Below are 18,342 nucleotides of genomic sequence, written 5' to 3' on the forward strand. Positions count from 1 at the left end.
ACTGCTGGCCAACCAGGTCCCCATTCGAGTTCACAGGAGTCTATTGAACGTTGTAGGGCTTAGCTCGCCGCTTCATTGCTGCTTTTCCCTCACTTCCACTTATCGGTGATGAACTTGGTCACCAATCAGAGCATGTATTCCCATTGAGTCTTAGTCTTGGAAGGGGGTTTGCTCTGAGGGAACCCAACCACTTACCTTGATGTCTCCTGGGCGAGCAAGTTGCTTTTTCTTGTAGTAATCAGTTGGTCTGCCTATATTGTGCTGTATTTTTCCTGCCGGTGTTTCTTTCAAGAAGTATCTTCTATTCTTCTAGCCACTCTAGGCTGGTCTGTCCATCCTTTCAAGTGGAAATTTCCTACCTCTGAAGATAATGGATGCTGTTCAGGATTCCACCTATGGTATTATGTAATGTAGAGGCTCTGCAGGAAGCCTCCTTCACTGGGCACGTTTATTCATAAAATTCTTGAGTGAATACTTGCAGTGATGAAGACTATTCAAATCTCTGGGCCATGTTATCAATATTTAATGAGTTCTAATTGTTGGAAACATTTTACACATAACGGACAAAATTCATTCTTGTAAGAGAGAATGCTAAGTAGTACAGCAGAGTAAGTCTAATCCATTTTCCAAATTGCTACAAATGGTTTGCACTAGACTAGTAACCCAAAGCATTATAGTTTGATCCAACCCAGTGGCACCAGGGATGAAGGCCTGATGATCTACTTTCATAAAGAGCCAAGAAAACCCTAAGGAGTAACTCTATGTCTATGCTATAACACATGCTGCTGCTGGTGGTGGTGATGTTCTGTGGAGTCGGTTCCAACTCACAGCAAGCTTATATAGAATGGGGTCACCATGAATTGGACTCAACTCGGTGACAATGAGCATTTTCCAAGTGTAAGCTTTTTAAATATCTAAAGATATTCCTTATACTTAAAAAAAATTTTTTTTTGCTTTGTTTTTTAGACAAAAGTTCCTTTTTACATTTTATCTCATTTGTTTAACATTTTTACTCTCATCTACTCTCAGAGGAAACCAACTCATTAAAGATTTAACTCAAGTTTCACCTCGTGTGTAGTTTTCTTTAAATCCCCTACCCCCATGCAGAATTAAGCACTTCTTGTTCCATGTTCACACAGCACTTAGTACCTATTCAATGGTAGAATGGCTGATGTTTAACAATCAATTCTCTGGTATAGTTCTGACATGAATGTTGATTGCACATATCATTCATATTGATGAATAAGCAGAAAGTGAAGTAAAGAAGTTATCTGTCAGTAATTCATTCTTTCTTCAATGACATGGCGTACTTCTTTGATAAATTATATAATGGTGGTGGTGGTGGTGTGCCGTAGAGTTGGTTTTGACTCCGAGCAACCCTTCATAGGGTTTCCAAGGCTGTAGATCTTTATGGGAGCAGAAAGCCTCATCTTTCTCCTGTGGAGCGGCTGGTAGTTCTCAACTGCTGACCTTCAGGTTAACAGCCAAATTCATAACCACTATGCTATCTGAGCCAATTTTGAATAAATGCAAAAATAATGCACAAGACATTATCTGTGTGCATTACTTTTGCAATACAATATAACAGACAAAGGCACTACACACTTTTAAATGCAATCTCCAGCTGCTGGAAATGCACATTCGTCTAAGCTAAGAAATTTGAAAGAGAGTAACCTGCCGTCTGATTGGAAGTGATTCATATTTGTGCTCATTCCAAAGAAAGGTGATTCAACAGAATGCGGAAATAATCACAAATACCATTAATATCACATGCAAGCAAAATTTTGCAAAAGATAAATAAAAATGGATGCGGCAGCACATAGACAGGGAACTGCCTGAAATTCAAGCCAGATTCAGAAGAGGATGTGGAAAGAAGAATCTCAGCATTGATGTCAGATCTATCTTTTCTAAAAGCAGAGGATACCAGAAAGATGTTTACCTGTTTTGTTGACTAAGTTATGACTGTGTGGATCATAACAAATTGGATATCTGTACATAGACAAAGAGGCAGTGGTTCGAACAGAACAAGAGGACACTGAGAGCTTTAAAGTCAGAAAAGGTGTGTGTCAGAGCTGTATCTTTTCACCATACTTATTGAATCTATATGTTGATCAAATAATCTGAGAAGCTTGACTATATGATGACTAATGTGGCATCAACACTGGAAGAAGACTTATTAACAATCTTCTGTGTGGTTCTGTAGGATCAGCACTAGATTGTGAACCACAAGGGCAGCAGTTTAAATCCACCAGCTGGGAATCCTATACAGGGTAGCTATGAGTCAAAACTGACTTGATGGTACTTAATAACAAATAAGCAGACAACATGATATTGTTTACTAAATGTGAAAAAATGCACACACTGATGAAGATCAAAGACTACAGCCTTCAGTGTGGCTCACTGAATATAAGAAAACAAAAATCCTCACAGCTTGATGGCACCTGACAATAACAAAAAATAACAACATGTTCAGCGCAATGAATTACTTCATATGACTCTTCTACCCATAATCTTTGTAACTCCCATCAAACAACTGTTTTTTCCTTATGTATCTGGGTAAGAGAAGGTGAGGAAGATGCTGATATGATGATATGATTCAGTTGTGAATGATTGTTAACAGGGCTAATTGTAATTCTACAAACTTGGAAATCTAATGAAGGAGTTGTTCAATATTTTCATTTTGCCTGGTTTAAAATGAGACATTCCAGAAACAGAAAAGGGGAATCTCACTATCATCATGGAAGAGGAGCCAGGAATGGAGCATATCCTTTGAACACTGAGAACCCAGAACAATGAACATCCTGGTCCAGGGGCAGAAAACTGTAACACCAGAGGAATGGCAGAGGAACCGTAGCAGCAGAATAAAGAGCCAAAGCACCAGACAGAGTGGTAAAGGTGAGTGTCTTTAAGCAGGAGGCTCACTTGTGGAGTGGGGTATCTCCAGACACTTAATTGAGGAGCTAGGTTTGTTAATCCAGAGAGATAGAGCCCAGTGACACCGGGCTAAGACTTATGGTGAAGTGGTGTGTCCTTAGGCATTTATCAGCAACCCTAGAAGAGCTGACTATGAACCGCAAGGTCAGCAGTTGGAAACTACCAGCTGTTTCGCGGGAGAAAGATGAGGCTTTCTGCTCCTGTAAAGATTTACAGCCTTGAAAACCCTGTACAGGGTCATTGTGAGTCAGAATCAATTCCACAGCACATAACCACAACAACAGAAGAGCTTTGCAACATTGGTGAAGCACGCCAAGACATACTATGGTTGAGAGGACAAGGACCACAGAGAGCGGCCTGTAGGCATGCCTGGGAAAAGGCTGTTCTGACTGTAAGAATTGTGCCCTGATCATTTCTAATACTAAATTGTAGCCTGTTGACATTCTTTAAAAACAAAACAAAAAAAAAACTTACAAGTGTGAGTATGGTGTATGACTTCTCTGGCCATTGCAAGTAATTATTGAATTCAGTTAAGTAGAGAGCGCTGTAGGGAGAATGGCTGGAAGCAGGATTGATAAAGAAGTTTGGAATGTACAGGTATGTATGAACTCTGCCTCAGAGGATCTGGCCTTGTACTGATGCTGAGTAGTTTGATTCTCCATCCCTTGTGTAGACAGATGAACACCTGCCCTCATACCCTTTTTCACAAGGTATAAAAGTGGCAGAGAACCTGGTATGAATTGGGTCTTGCTAAATGATAATTATTATTAATTATTTATATATATTTGTCTACTTTAGTCCTGGTGTGGCACTGTAGGGTAAGCACTGGACAGCTAACCACAAGTTCAGTGGTTCAAATCTACCAGCCACTCCTTGGAAACCCTATAGTCATAACCAACTCAATGGTACGTCACAATAACAACTCTACTGGGATAAAATCATTTCATGTTCTTATATCTCCCAACTTCTAGCATAAATCAAACTTGTGGCCACTGAATCTAATCCAATTCATTACAATTCTATGCATGTCAGAGCAGAACTTTGTTCCATAAGATTTTTAGAAGCTGACAGCTACACTTTTCTTCCAAGCTACTACTGAATGAACTCTTACCTCCCACCTTTCAGTCAGCAGCCAAGTGTTTTAACCATTTACACCACTAAGGTACTCCTAAATAAATTTCATAAGCAAATTAAGTGAACTGATAATTGCTTTCCTATTGTTTGGTTAACACTCTGTTTAATATATAGGCCCAGAATTAGATACAATAAGTTGTAAAAATTCAAAGAGTAAGTATAAAGTTTAAAGGTGACAACCATAAAATATTCCCCACTTCATAGCCACTTCAATGGTAGTAGTTAATTGATGCCTTCCATGTTTTAGGGTTATTTGGCTCTTATTAGTTGTACAATAACTTGAGGAAAGGTAAGTAATTCTCTTGGGTAGCTCAATGAGTATTGTCTTTACACCACTCTTTTCTAACTCTATTCTTCTGTAGTTTTTCATTGGATTAATCCATCATTTTAACCTCTGAAGTCTTTTTGAAGCTTACAATTATGCAATTCTCACTGAAGTCATTAATATAAACATTGAAGAGGACAGAGTCAAGTTTGAAGTATCCATTACTGTTCTGAGTGATAAATGGAGAAAAGACTGAAGTTGTCAAACATTTCATTTTGATTGTTTTCACAATCAATGCTCATGGAAGCAGCAGGCAAGAAATTAAATCATGTATTGCATTTGTCAAATCTGCTGTAAAAGACCAAAGCTACCTGTCTGAGAACTGAAGTGTGCCTACCAAGGCTCATGCTATTTTCAATCACCTCAGATGCATGTGAAAGTTGGTCAATGAATAAGGAAGACTGTAGAAGAATTGATGCATTTGGATTATGGTGTTGCTAAGAATATTGAACATACCATCAACTGTCAGTAGCATAAAAAAATTTGTCTTGGAAGAAGTACAGCCAGATTGCTTCTTAGAAGTTAGGATGGTAAGACAATTGTACTTTGGACATGTATTCCTTAACTTCAGAAACTATTTGCTTATATGTATATTTCCAACATCCAGCATATCCAAAGAGGTGTCAAAAAGTTCCTGGAAAAATTCTATTATATTTTCATTCCATTTTCCACCAACTTTTTGAAGCATTCTTGTATAATAGATAATCTACAAATGTGTGGTCAATATGTGAATGAATTAATAATGAATGAAATGTTGAACAATCATGTGAATTAGAGAAGATTAATCGTATATACACAGAGATCTTAAATAGCCCTCTATGAATACCTTTGGCTGACTTAGTATAGCTCAAGCTTACAATTCTTGGACCTTGCTGATAGCTCTCTAGAGATCTGAAGCCTTAAATTCAAGGCCATATAGTCTTTCAAGTTTACTGCGAAGCTGTATTATTAATGAGGCATTCCATGGCCACCCAGATGTTTTATGAAAGCACATGGGAGAAGATCATGAACCAAGGATAAATTCTATCTACAAAATCCCTGCTATAAGCAGGCAAGAAAATCATAGACAATGCTAAGGAACAAAATCACTACTTTTGTCTTTATGACAAACAGTATCTGTAGAATGTTACCATTGAATAAAATAAAAATAGTTTAAAACATGGGGCAATAAAATATGTGAGCTTTATAAAAATCATGCCCATTGCACAACCTGAAAAGTTAATATGAGTAATTATAATCACAATAATATAAAACATTTTCTAAGTGTTTTCATATAGACAAAAAGAAGCAGTTCTTTCTTTTTCTCTGAAATTCAACAAGAATGAGCCCAGTATGTTAAAAGAAAAAGTCACAGAAATACTGTCAGCTTAGATATGTAAATTACATTACCATGAACATGAAGTTGAATGTGCTGTTGTGTTTCTCCAGCCGCATTGGTAGCCACGCATGTGTATCTGCCAGCATCTTCCAACAGGGCTTTGGCAATTTGTAGAATTCGACCAGAAGACTGTATCTAATTGGGAGCAGAAAGCATGGCAGCATTTCATGCTTTACACTTGGCTTTGAAAACATTCTCTTAGATACACAAACTCATTTAAATTTATAATCTCTAATTACATTTCCATGCCAATATCTTAATTATCTTCTGATATGTTAGAGCCAGATCACTTCATCATACTCAAGAAACTAATTTGATTGAATCACTTTTCTGATTCTTGGGAAAGGCAAAACAAAATAACCGTAGGCCTGCCTGCTGGTATAATCATAAAACCTCATTGAATAAAAGACTTCAGCACTGAACTGTGATGTATGCGATGAAAATTTAAGCTATTTGAAAAAAAAAAAAGGCCACATTTATATAGCACTTCATAAATAGTTTTAAAACAACAATATTTTCTTATTAAATGGTCAGGGGGCCAGAAAAACAACAAAAACTATAAAATTTGACTAATGGGAATGCAGATATATTTCTCCCTGACTGATTTTCCTTATTTCCTTCTAAAGTACATTGCAACAGACATCTAACATTTAGAAACTGGTTATTCAGAAGTTACTCTTTGATTATTCATAGGTTATAGCAACTTCTAACCACAATTTCCAGAGGACTATTTAAGACCAGACTCTCTTTCACCATCTGCTGCATTTGGACCTGCTCCTTAAAACTCTGCTTTCAGAGTATCAAGGATCCCGAATCCCCTCTGTTCTCATTCTGTCTTTCTTAGGCGATTCATTGACAGAATTGGCTTCATTTTCTTGTATCATAAGGAGGAACCATATATTCCTCATAGATTTTATCAGAACCTAGGACTTCAGTGAAAACTCCTGTGCAAACTCCTAAATCTACACTGTTAGGTTCAGTTTTCTCTTTTGAGCTTTACTTTTCTGTTTCTGTTTGTTTGATATGTTAGTACACGGAATTTAATACATTCAAAACTTAGCTAAAAAAATGTTTCTCTTTTATCCCTAAAACCAACTTCGCATTGAATGTTCCCAAACTTGTATAATGACACCCACTTTCCTCCAGCCTTTGGGCTTCATATTCTCCTATTGGGTTTGATTTTCCTGTTATTGCATGTTTCTTCTATCCCGTTTCCATTCCCAGATACACTGTGGGATTATGATAGCATTTTAACTAATGTTCCAGTGTCTCCAATCATTCCAACTGTTAATCTATCTTGCATATTGCTGCAAGAATAATTTGTTTAAAATACAAATTTGATTATTTTACCAGTCCTCATTCAAATCTCATTCATGGCTCCCCACTTCATCCAGAAAGAAATCTGAACTCAGTATAGCCCTCCAGGCTTACCACACCCTGACCCCAAATGATCTTCTCCCATGTAAACACCCATACAACCTAATCTTCAGGCATACTGTACTATTTTAAGTGCACTATACTTTAAGTGGACTCCTGGTATGGAACTGTAGGTTAATGTGCTGGACTGCAAAATCACTTTGAATCACAAGGTCAGCAATTCAAACTCACTAGCTGCTCCTCGGAAACCATGTACAGGGTCACTAAGGGTCAGAATCGACTCAATGGCACTTAATAACAGCACACTTTAAGTGCAGTCCTGGTGTGGCACTGCAGAATAATACACTGGATCTTAAGGTCAGTTTGAACTGTAAGGTCGGTAGTTCAAATTTATAAGTTGTTCCTCGGAAACCCTATACAGGATCGTTATGAGTCAGAAGCAACTCGAAGGCATTTAACAACAACAACAAATACTTTAAGTATACTATACTTCAAGTTGGAGTCCGGTGAGGTTCTATAAAATAAGCACTGGACCTCAAGGTAGGTTTGAACCACATGTCGGCAGTTCAAACTCACCCATTGCTCCTTGTAAACCCTATAAAGGGTTGTTATGAGTCAGAACTGGTTCAATGGCACTGAACAAGAACAACATGTTTTAAGTAGCACATTTATACATTTTTATTCACCTTGGGACTAGAGTACTATTGCAGCAGACCTATAAAGGCCATACTTTCTTAAGACTGCATTTCTCCTTTATCTTCTTACTCTTTTTCTTCTCTTAGATGAACTCATCTGTGTTCATGGTTGCAAATATCATCTTTGTGTCAGTATCCAACCAGAACCTTACTTTGAGCTCCAGAACTTTATACTCAACTATCTATAAAAGTCCCCACAAACCCCAGATGTCTAACATTCAAATCTTAGTTTTATTTTCTCAAATCTCTCCTCCTCTGGTGTCTCCCATCTAAATGAATAGCATCACTACCCACATTGTATAGTTTAGATACCTACAAGTGTTCCATGACACCTCCCTTTCCTTTTATAATCTAAGACTAAGCACTAATAATTTATTAATATGTAATTTAAATCTACCCATACATGCTCATTTCTATGAGCATGTAAATCTAAATTTCTCTCTTCTTTAAACAAATGACAATATGTCTTCATTCTAAATATCTACTCTTCCTCCAATTCAATCTCCAGAAGGGGACAGAATGACTACTTAAAATACAAACCAGATCATATTATCCCTTTTTCACAATCCCTAAGAGGCCTCTCATTGTTTTAAAATAAACTTTTAACAGTGCCTCCTACCTGCTCTCTGATCTCTACTAATATCATATTTCCTTTGCTTCACTGTTCCTCAGTTTAGAGGAAGTGATTTTGCTTGCTTTCAAGTCCTCAAGATGTCTCATATTCTCTACCATTCTAATTTGTTTGCCCATATACATATTTGAAATCAGCTTTCTTCAATTAACTTCACCTCTTTAACGTCTAAGAATTCTTCATATCTCTGTTCAAAAGCTTTTCCTATGAATCTTCCTTATATGCAAAGGCTTTTCTCATTATATATTCTTATGTTGTTGTTGTTCAGTGCTGTTACGTTGGTTCCAATCCATAGTGATCCCCTATAGGGTTTCCGAGGAGTGGCTGGTGATTTTGAAACACCAGTCTCGTGGTACAAACCGACCTTGTGGTTGAGTGCATATTCTACTGCACTATACCAGGACTCCATATATTCTTAGAGTTCTCTGTATTTTCTCTTACAATCACTCATCACAGTTTATAATTATATTTTTATATGATTATGTGCTAAATGTCTACCTCTCAAGTAAACATTTGTTTACTCGTACTGTGTTTGAAGACAATATACAAATCTTTCATGAACACATATGTGTTAGTTGCATTGGATTTAGAAAAATAATTAAAAATGAGCAGATCCCTATCACATCTACTGGGAGCATAATGCATCACAGCCTTTATTATTAAGCACTTATTAAATAAAATATCAAGACCATGTTAGTAGATTAACTTAATTACAGTAGTAATATCGATTAATTACTATTTTGAAATCCATAACTTAGATTTTCTAGGATTGAAATCTAATTTTATATTTATCTATCGCTGGGAGTCCTGGTGTGGCACAGTGTGTTAATACAATAGACTGCAACATCGGTTTGAACTGCAAGGTCAGTGGTTCAAACTCACTAATCACTCTTTGGAAACTCTATAAAAGGTTGCTATGGGTTGGAACCAACTCAACGGTACTTAGCAACAACAACTACAATCTATCATCTATTTATCCATCCATCGATTAAGGGAAGAAATATGTACTGATTTAGAGCTATGTTTCAGAACTATTTGGCATTCGGTATTAACAACACACAGTGAGTAAGGCTAACTGTAGCTCTCCCTCCTGAAACTTGTTGTTGTGAAGTGCTGTCAAGTCAATTCAAACCCATAGAGACCTTGTATAGGGTTCCCCAGGAGCAGCTGGTGAGCTTGAACCACTGACCTTGCAGTTCAAATGACGTTGCAGTCTGATGCGTTAACCCACAGCGCCACACCAGGACTCCTCCTGAAGCTTATAAACTAGTTAAAACATGGTTTTCAACATTTAGTTCACTTGAGTTTATGTAGGTATATTTTCATCTCAATCTTATTCTCTGGTGAACATATTGGGGATATAGTAGAGTCCTGGTGTGGTACTGCAAGATAATGCACTAGACCACATGGTCAGTTTGAACTGCAAGGTAGGTGGTTCAAAGTCACCTATCACTCCTCAGAAACCCTATACAGGGCCACTATGAGTCACAACCAACTTGAAGGAACTTAACAACAATGTTCATCTACTGGATGGTAGCATTTCAATAGTTAAAGCTATATAAAGCAAAATAATAAAAAATACCAACCACTATGTTATAAAAAGGAGTCCTGGTATGGTGCTGCAGGCTTATATCCTGGACTACAAAGTCTCTTTGAACCACAAGGTTGGTGGTTCAAGCTCACCAGTTGCTCCTTAGAAACCCTTTACAGGGTCGCTATGAGTAGGAACTGACTCGATGGCACTTATCAACAACAAATGTTAAAATAAATGTCATTTTTAAGACTCTTAAAGATTTTAATTACTTTCATTCTTCAAACCAAAGTACTAAGTTATTCTTTAGAAGTCTAAGGAAAACACATATTGTTTTAATAAAATTTCCACAAAATCTATACATAGGAAAACCTATAACTAAGAAATAAGAATGCGATGCAGCTTTCTCAGTTTGGAATCAATGATATCCATGCTTACTTTGAGGTTTCCTTGGGCAGTGTTCACAGGCTGGCCATCTTTTAACCATGTAATAGATGGATTTGGAATGCCATTGGCTATGCACTGCAAGGTGACAGGCTTGTATCTCACCACGGCTCTCTCAGAAAGGCCTGGGGACTTGATTGTTGGGGGAACTAGGTTTAAGGAAGGGGGAAAAAAAAGGAAGAAAGGAAGGAAGTGAGAGAGGGAATGAAGGAATGGAGAAGAGCAGAGTAGGAAGAACAGAAAAAGGGAAGAAAAAAATTAATCAATGGTGTCAAATGCTTAAAAATACGTATGAAAGAATCTGAAACCTTAAAATTTAACAAATAGTGAAATAATTTCATCCCACACATTGAATTATACTTCTTAGTTATTTTAGATAACAGTTATTTAACTATGGAGCTCTAATTCTGCATGGAATGAATAAAATATATTTAAAACTACTCCAATCCACATATAAGCTTCATTTACACTTTTTGGTGTTTTCCCAATCTATAACAGCCTCACTTTCTCTAGAATTACCTCCTAAATTCAACATGAGTTTCAAGAACACATATTCATACTGCATGACTCTACCCCTAGCAAAGCTGATGGTAACTCAATTTAAACTAGCACTGCCAGATTCCCTCTCTCAGGAATTGGAGTTGATGCTGAGAAACATGATTAGCCATGTTCCATCATGGCACTGAAAAAGCAGGGGGGAAAATGTCTGCAGAGACAGAAAAAAATTAATTTGATGTTCATAGTAACCTCCGTTGTGGCTTCCAAATAGTTCTCCAGTTTCTGGTTCTACAACCTCCCTTCACGAGGTCTGCAGGCAAGTAAGACACATAATATTCTGGCAAAGGGTTGCTTCTATCATTAGATTGCTGTTTATAACCTGAATGTGCCAGTTCTGTGAATGCACTTATTTGCCCCTGGTCCTTCAATAACATCCTCAGCCTCCATTTCTGGAAACTGCTTTATTCACACTCCCTCCTGTTTTGGCTAAACCTTTAGATGTTGACCCAGCCCCTTTAACTTAAAATTTGTCATCTGCCTTTTCTATCTCATTTGTCCTCATTCCTCAGATCTTGGCTTTCTATGCAGAATACACATTTCAATATTTAAATTCTGACTCAGTCCATTCATATAGTACCTCTTGGATGAGTCTCTATGTTAGAAGTGCTTTAAGATCTATTATTTAACTCAATTTTGCATCCTCTACATTACTTTCCACGAGTCAAGATTTATCTAAATTATTGAGCTAACTGAATCTGAATTAGATAATGAAAACCAAAACCAAACCAAACTCACTGTCAATGAGTAGATTTCAACTCATAGCAACCCTATAGGGCAGAGCTGAACTGCTCCTTAGGGGTTCTCAGTCTAAATCTTTATGGAAGCAGACAGCTTCATCTTTCTCACTTGGAGCGGCTGTGGCTGGTAGATTTAAACTGCCAACCTTGTGGTTAGTAGCCCAAGGCCTAATCCACAGTGCCACCAGGGCTCCTTAGATAATGATTTAATCCATAAAGCAATCTGTACATATGATGCTCCATCACTTCTTTAGCATACCATGAACAGTCACTTCAAATTCCTTCTTGTGATCTCCAGCAGTGTTCGTTGCTACACAGCGATAAAGGCCTGTGTCTGACACTTGAGCCTGGCCAATAACCAATTTGCGTCCATTCAGTAAAATCTTGAATCCACCCCTTTCATCAACTGGCTGACCATCCTTGAGCCACCTGTGGACAAAAAGGAAAAAAGGTGTATGGAAATATATTTTAATTTCGTAAGATTCCTAGAAGATATGTATCTGCTTAATGTCCCAGTGGTTCACTCTGTAAAATCAGTTGTAAATGGGAAGAAGGAAAAAGGAAGCCTGGATTAACACAGAAGTTGGCAGATAGTATTCAATAAACACTGTGAATAAAGGAAGGAGAAAGAAGAGTCAGTAAACATAAGTATATGTTAACTTATACTATTTCCCTTATATAGTTTGTTCATTTCTAATCTAGTAGCTCATTAGTGTATTTTCACATATAATGTGCCTGTGTAAATAATCTGCATATGCATATACCCTGCACAACACACACAGGACACTAACACATGAGGGAGTTATGCAGTTTGCAAAAAAAAGTGCAATGCTCACATTATCTGCATTTAAATATGGTACACATTTAAATCTGATAAAAGTATGGTTTACTAACCTGTTTCCAAGTACTAAAAATGTAATTTTTAAGAACATAAAATGGAATTTCTCTCATTAAGCAAAATTTGAAGGCTTGATAGCATAGTGGGTTAAGCACTGGGCTGCTAACCATGAGTCTGGCAGTTCAAACCCACTAGCTGTTCCTTGGAAGAAAGATAAGGCTTTCTGCTCCCTTAAAAAAATTTTGTCTTGGAAATCCTATATGAGGTAGTTCTAATCTGCCCTACAAGACCACTATCAGTCATAATCAACTCAATGGCACTGAGTTTTGGTGGTGTCAAGTTGAAATTGCCCTGTACATGGACTATGTGTTTTAAAAGAGAAATATAAAGAAAATAATTTCATATAGCCATTAAAAAAATAATAATAACATAGGATCTCTTATAGCTCTAAAGCTTTCAAGTGAAAAAGTGGGAGGTATTTAGAAGACATACCAAAACCCTTACATGATAGTTGGTGGGGGTGAGCCTGTCACTGAACAATCTAGTTCCAGCAAGTTATTAACCATCACAATGAAGTAAGATGTTTCATCTCCTCCTTCTACAGATGGTGGCACTAGAAAACAACAAGGGTGAAATATACAATGAAACAATGAAATGCAAAAGAAAAATATATCACTGCATCAAGCAATATTGAGTAGTAGTTTAGAAGGGTGACTAAGTATCATTGTGATTTTGTAGAAAAGGGGTATTTGTGACCCAATGGCAACTAATTGGTTAAATATTTTCTACAATAAACATATGCCAGGATAAATGTCTTTTTGACATATTGAGGATGTTTCTCCATTATTCTAGCAGTATGGTACTGCTGATGCCCTAGGAATATAAAGCTTATTCATATTTTATATTATCTATTTTCATAAGAACGAGAAGGGAGCCTCCAAAAGCATGGCATCTATTCAAAAGTCTTCAATATATTGAGAAAGAAACAGAGACTCAAGTTTGCAAGATGACCTTCGAAGTCCAAAGCATAGTTTCCTACTGTCTATCCCAATACTCCTCACAGACGACCACGTTGTCACACAGATATTGTGTGTGTCACACAGATACAAACAGATATTGTCAAACATGTAAAAATGGATCTATATACTTACAAATGCAAAGAGTATCTATCAAAGCTAGTGTAAGATTTAGGTATGTTTCCAGATCTTGGGAATTCTTGTGATAAATCAACTGCCTGGTAATATACAGTCTAGCATAAACAGGCAGCTACAATTCCTTGGATATTGTTTTATTAATTATTCAATGAACAAAGAATTATTTGATAAACTAGTTAGCTTTACTAAGAATCTTATAAAGCAAGTAATGGCATCCTTATTTACCTAAGACATCAACTTCGTATTTGATTTCCTTTTCTCCTGCCACACTGGTGGCTACACATACGTATTGCCCCCGATCGACTTCTAGGGCATTCGTGATTTCAAGTTTCTTTCCACCAGCTTCTATGCGGATGTTGTTATTGGCCTTCACAGGTACACCATCTTTTAACCAGGTAAGAACAGGAGGAGGGTTGCCAGCAGCTTTGCACTCCAATGTCAGGGAATGATCAACAATCACTTGTTTACTCAGTGGTATAGTCAAGTCACCTTCAATCATTGGGGGAACTAAGTAGACAAAAGTATTATTTCAGGCACTTCCCTGTTCAGTCACAAAATACATTCTACTGAAATAAATGGGATATTAATTCTTATGTAGATTAACCACAAGAGTTTCTACATGTCCATCTCCCTCTAAACTGTTGAGGGAAGAATTTCCTTGTTCTTGCAACTATGAAATTATTCTATTGTCCTGTTCTGTGTCGGGCTAGTAAATCACAAAAAGTGGAGACTGATCTTAGTCTTATGAACTAAATTGTTTCCCAAATAAAAACCAAATGCTCTGGATACCCAATTTCATTGAATAAGTGGACCACTTCTTGCTCACCTTAGCGTTTATGTATTGCCAAATCATGGGACAAATACATCCAATTCTTATCCAGGCATATTAAAAGCAGTCATTATCTACAACTCTTTATTGATGAACTAACTGAAAGCACATTAGAAAGCATAGATAGAAAGCATGTAATTCAAACATATATTTTTCTTTACCATAGACATCCACATGGAATGATTTTTCAGCAGTTCCAGCAACATTGGTTACATGACATGTATATGTTGCTGAGTCAGAGACTTGCGCTCGATGGATCTGGAGAAATTGTCCTTTATCAATATACAGTGCTTGTGAGCTGGATATGATTGGCTGACCATCCTTATACCACGTAACAGCAGGTCCTGGAAGTCCCCGTGTTTCACATTCCAGTTTAATTACACTATTGATCAACACTGATATTTCTGTGGTGACATTTCCTCCTTTAATGCTGGGTGGTACTACAAAAAAATTCAGAAACAAAAACAGGTCTTATAAGCTTCACCATCTTCATACACATGTTAAATTTAAGTAATGCATTTAAAGTGAATGCAAATTAAAGACAATTTGTGACTTATCTACTCATAATTAGTTGCCTAGTTGATCAAAACAATCTCTATCATCTGCCTTTTGAGTTTCAGATTTTAGTAAAACTAGAAAATCTGCTTTGGTTTCAGTGGTTCATGAATGTCCATTAGATCATATTAGAATAGCTAAGAAGTTATGTTTAATGAAGCAAATTACAATGAGTCAACACTTAAATTAGATACCATAAGTTTGAAGCTAGGCCAATGAAGCAAAATGTCAATGTGGTACAACTGTATGCTGTCTCCCCAAGGACTATACATAAAGCCTAAGTGCTTTTAGAACTAGCTACTAGTAATAGCTGTGGAGTTTTTAATTTTCGCCTCTTGCTATTTTTTGAGGTGTAAAAGGGACTACCAAGAGCTCATTCACTCAGTTTCACTTGACTAATTGGCAACATATGTATCATCCACAATTCAGCATCCACATGCTTGGCCTGCCAAATCACATGAGGATTGTGCTATTGGAAAAACAACTTAAGTGGCTCAATGCCTGCAACATATTCTTAACATAGTTATTCCAGAAATATTCCGTAAGTGCAACAATTTAAACGAAGTTAAGTGGCATGTGCTAACTTTGAGTATCTTAATGTAATTTGAATAAACTTATTTATTTTAGAACAGTTTTAGATTTATTTACAGAAAATTCCCATACATGCATCCAATTTCCTCTATATTACTTTTTCTTGTACTTAGATCTTACAATACTATAATGCATTTATCACACTTAATCGACCAACACCGTTCTGGTTGCATACTGGCTAAAGCTCTTAGCTGCTAATCAAAAGGTCAGCCATTCAGAACCACCAGCTACTCTACAGGAGAAAGGAGTCTGCTTCCACAAGACTTGTTGCTGTTGTTAAGTGCTGTCGAGTCGATTCTGACCCACAGCGACCCTGTATAGGGTTTCCAAGGAGCAGGTGGTGAGCTTAAACCACTAACCCTGCAGTTCAAACAACTTTGCAGTCTGACACATTAGCCCACAGTGCCACAGCAGGACTCCCACAAAGACTTACAGCTGTGGAAATCTTCTGGGCACTCTACTCTGTCCTCCAGGGTGGCTTACCCTGAGTTGAAATCAACTCGAAGGCAAGGAGTCATGGACCAATAATGATACGGCAACAATGACTAAACATCATACTCTAATTTGAATATCCTCAGTTTTTTTACCTAACACCTTTGTTTGTCCCAGAATCCCTCCACGACACCATATTACTTGTAGTTGCCAGGTCTCCTTAGGCTACCCTGTGACAGTCTCTCAGACTTTTCTTGGTTTTGATGACCTTGACAGAGTTGAGAAGCTGTGGTTAAGTATTTTGTAGAACATCCCTCAATTTGGGTTTGTTTGATGTTTTTCTCGTGGTTTTACTGGGATTATGGGTTTTAGGGTAGATTATAGAGGGAAAGAACCAATCTCATCACATCAAAGTAAATGTACAAACAATCAAGTATACTTTAATCATCTGACTGAGGTAGGGTTCGTTAGGTTTCTCCACTGTAAAGTTACTCTACCTTCCTTTTGTTTTGTTTTTGTTTTTGTTTTTTAACAATTACTGAGGTGGTATTTTTTAGGAGGAAGCTAGGTGGTGCAAATGTTTAATAACTAAACTGCTAGCTAAAAGGTTGGCGGTTCAAACCCACCCAGAGGCACCTCAGACGACAGTTCTAGGTGATCTGCCTCCAAAAGTTCAGTCTTAACAGCCTAATGGAGAAGCTCTACTCTGAAACACTTGGAACTGCCATGAGTTGGGATTCACTCGACAATAACTGACAACAACGATATTGGTATGAAAAGACATTATCAAAGGATACAATACATCTTAAAGCACATTTGCAATAGATCCTGTTGATAACTTTGGATATCAATTAGGTGAATAGTTGTACTCAACAAATAATTTCATTGTTCTCGTTGTTGTTATGTGCCATCGAGTCGGTTCCGACCCATAGCGACCCTGTACAGGGTTTCCAAGGCTGAAAATCTTTATGGGAGCAGAAAGCCTCATCTTTCTCCCGCAGAGCAGCTGGTAGTTTCGAACTGCTTACCCTGAGGTTCGCAGCCCGATTCGTAACCACTACGCTACCAGAGCTCCTTTTTGTTCTTATTAGTAGGCTTGTATTTTTAACTTAGTCAATAAACTATGTGTGGAAGTGTGTTTTTCCTATTAGAAGCTCCTTATTATATAAATTACTGTTGTTGCAAAGTTGAGTTGGTTCCACCTGATAGCAACCCTTTGAAAGGTTTCTGAGGAGCTGCGGGTAGATTTGAACCACTGACCTTGCAGTTGGCAGTCCAGTGTTTATCGTATAGTGCCACATCAGGTGTCTTATTATGTCAATACCCACTACATAAAAGCCTTGTTTTTGCCTAACGGTCTGCAAAGCTTGAAATATTATCTGGCCCTTAACAAAAGAAAATTTGCTAAGCCTTGTAATTCATTTAAATGCAGGCCATCACCTGAAATGCTAAGAACAACATTTTATTAACATTTTATATTTCAATTTAGATTTTTTTATTATACCTTAAGTTAATTTGTAAATGTATACCAAATTTTGGGCTCAAATTTCTCAATCTGCTGAGTAGTCTAAATAAGGAATTTAAGTTCAAAAAGATAAAAGATTCCTATCCCTCATAAATGTTTAACAAATGAATTAACATTTGTACAGAAAATAAGCTGTTTAAAAGTTTGTATGTATGAAATTGAGAAAAAATTCTCAAAGAACATTTTAAATTAATGATAGATCAACATATCTTTCATTGTTTAAATTGAGCAAATAAATAAATATTTTACTTACTGTTTCATTTTCATTCATAGATATCTGCCTGAAAGCTATACTTCCTTTGTCACGGGAGAAGGGAGCTATTGATAAAGTTTATGAACACACAGCACATTAAAATTTACTCATGTGTATATGCTCAAAGATGTTTATACACTATGAGGAGGTTCTCACTCAGATCTCTGAAACCCATCCATAAACCTCAGATGAAAATTCATTAAAAAATTAAAAGCTACCAGTTGTGAATTAAGACTCCTGGTGTGACATTGTAGGATAAACTCTGGACTGCAAACTGCAAAATGAGCAGTTCAAATTCACCAGCTGCTCCCTAGATACCCTATGTTGTTGTTGTTGTTAGCTGCCATTGAATCAATACCGACCCATAGTGACCTTATGCACAGCAGAACGAAACACTGCCCGATCCTGGGCCAACCTCACT

The 18,342-nt window shown here is 37.1% G+C and overlaps 1 protein-coding gene across 1 annotated transcript in view; it reads right to left on the reverse strand.

Moving 5' to 3' along the window:
* The window catches only part of HMCN1 (hemicentin 1), a 665,929-nt gene that overhangs the window by 241,951 nt on the left and 405,636 nt on the right, over window positions 1-18,342 (reverse strand). Inside the window, exons 31-36 of the mRNA XM_006872707.1 lie at window positions 14,727-15,005; window positions 13,962-14,243; window positions 13,087-13,195; window positions 12,004-12,173; window positions 10,444-10,598; window positions 5,783-5,906 (exon numbers count right to left, since the gene is read on the reverse strand). Coding sequence (XP_006872769.1) covers window positions 5,783-5,906; window positions 10,444-10,598; window positions 12,004-12,173; window positions 13,087-13,195; window positions 13,962-14,243; window positions 14,727-15,005 — 1,119 coding nt within the window. The remainder of the gene's footprint in view (window positions 1-5,782; window positions 5,907-10,443; window positions 10,599-12,003; window positions 12,174-13,086; window positions 13,196-13,961; window positions 14,244-14,726; window positions 15,006-18,342) is intronic.

The sequence above is a fragment of the Chrysochloris asiatica genome, unplaced genomic scaffold (assembly GCF_000296735.1).
Source record: "Chrysochloris asiatica unplaced genomic scaffold, ChrAsi1.0 scaffold00210, whole genome shotgun sequence".
Classification (NCBI taxonomy): domain Eukaryota; kingdom Metazoa; phylum Chordata; class Mammalia; order Afrosoricida; family Chrysochloridae; genus Chrysochloris; species Chrysochloris asiatica.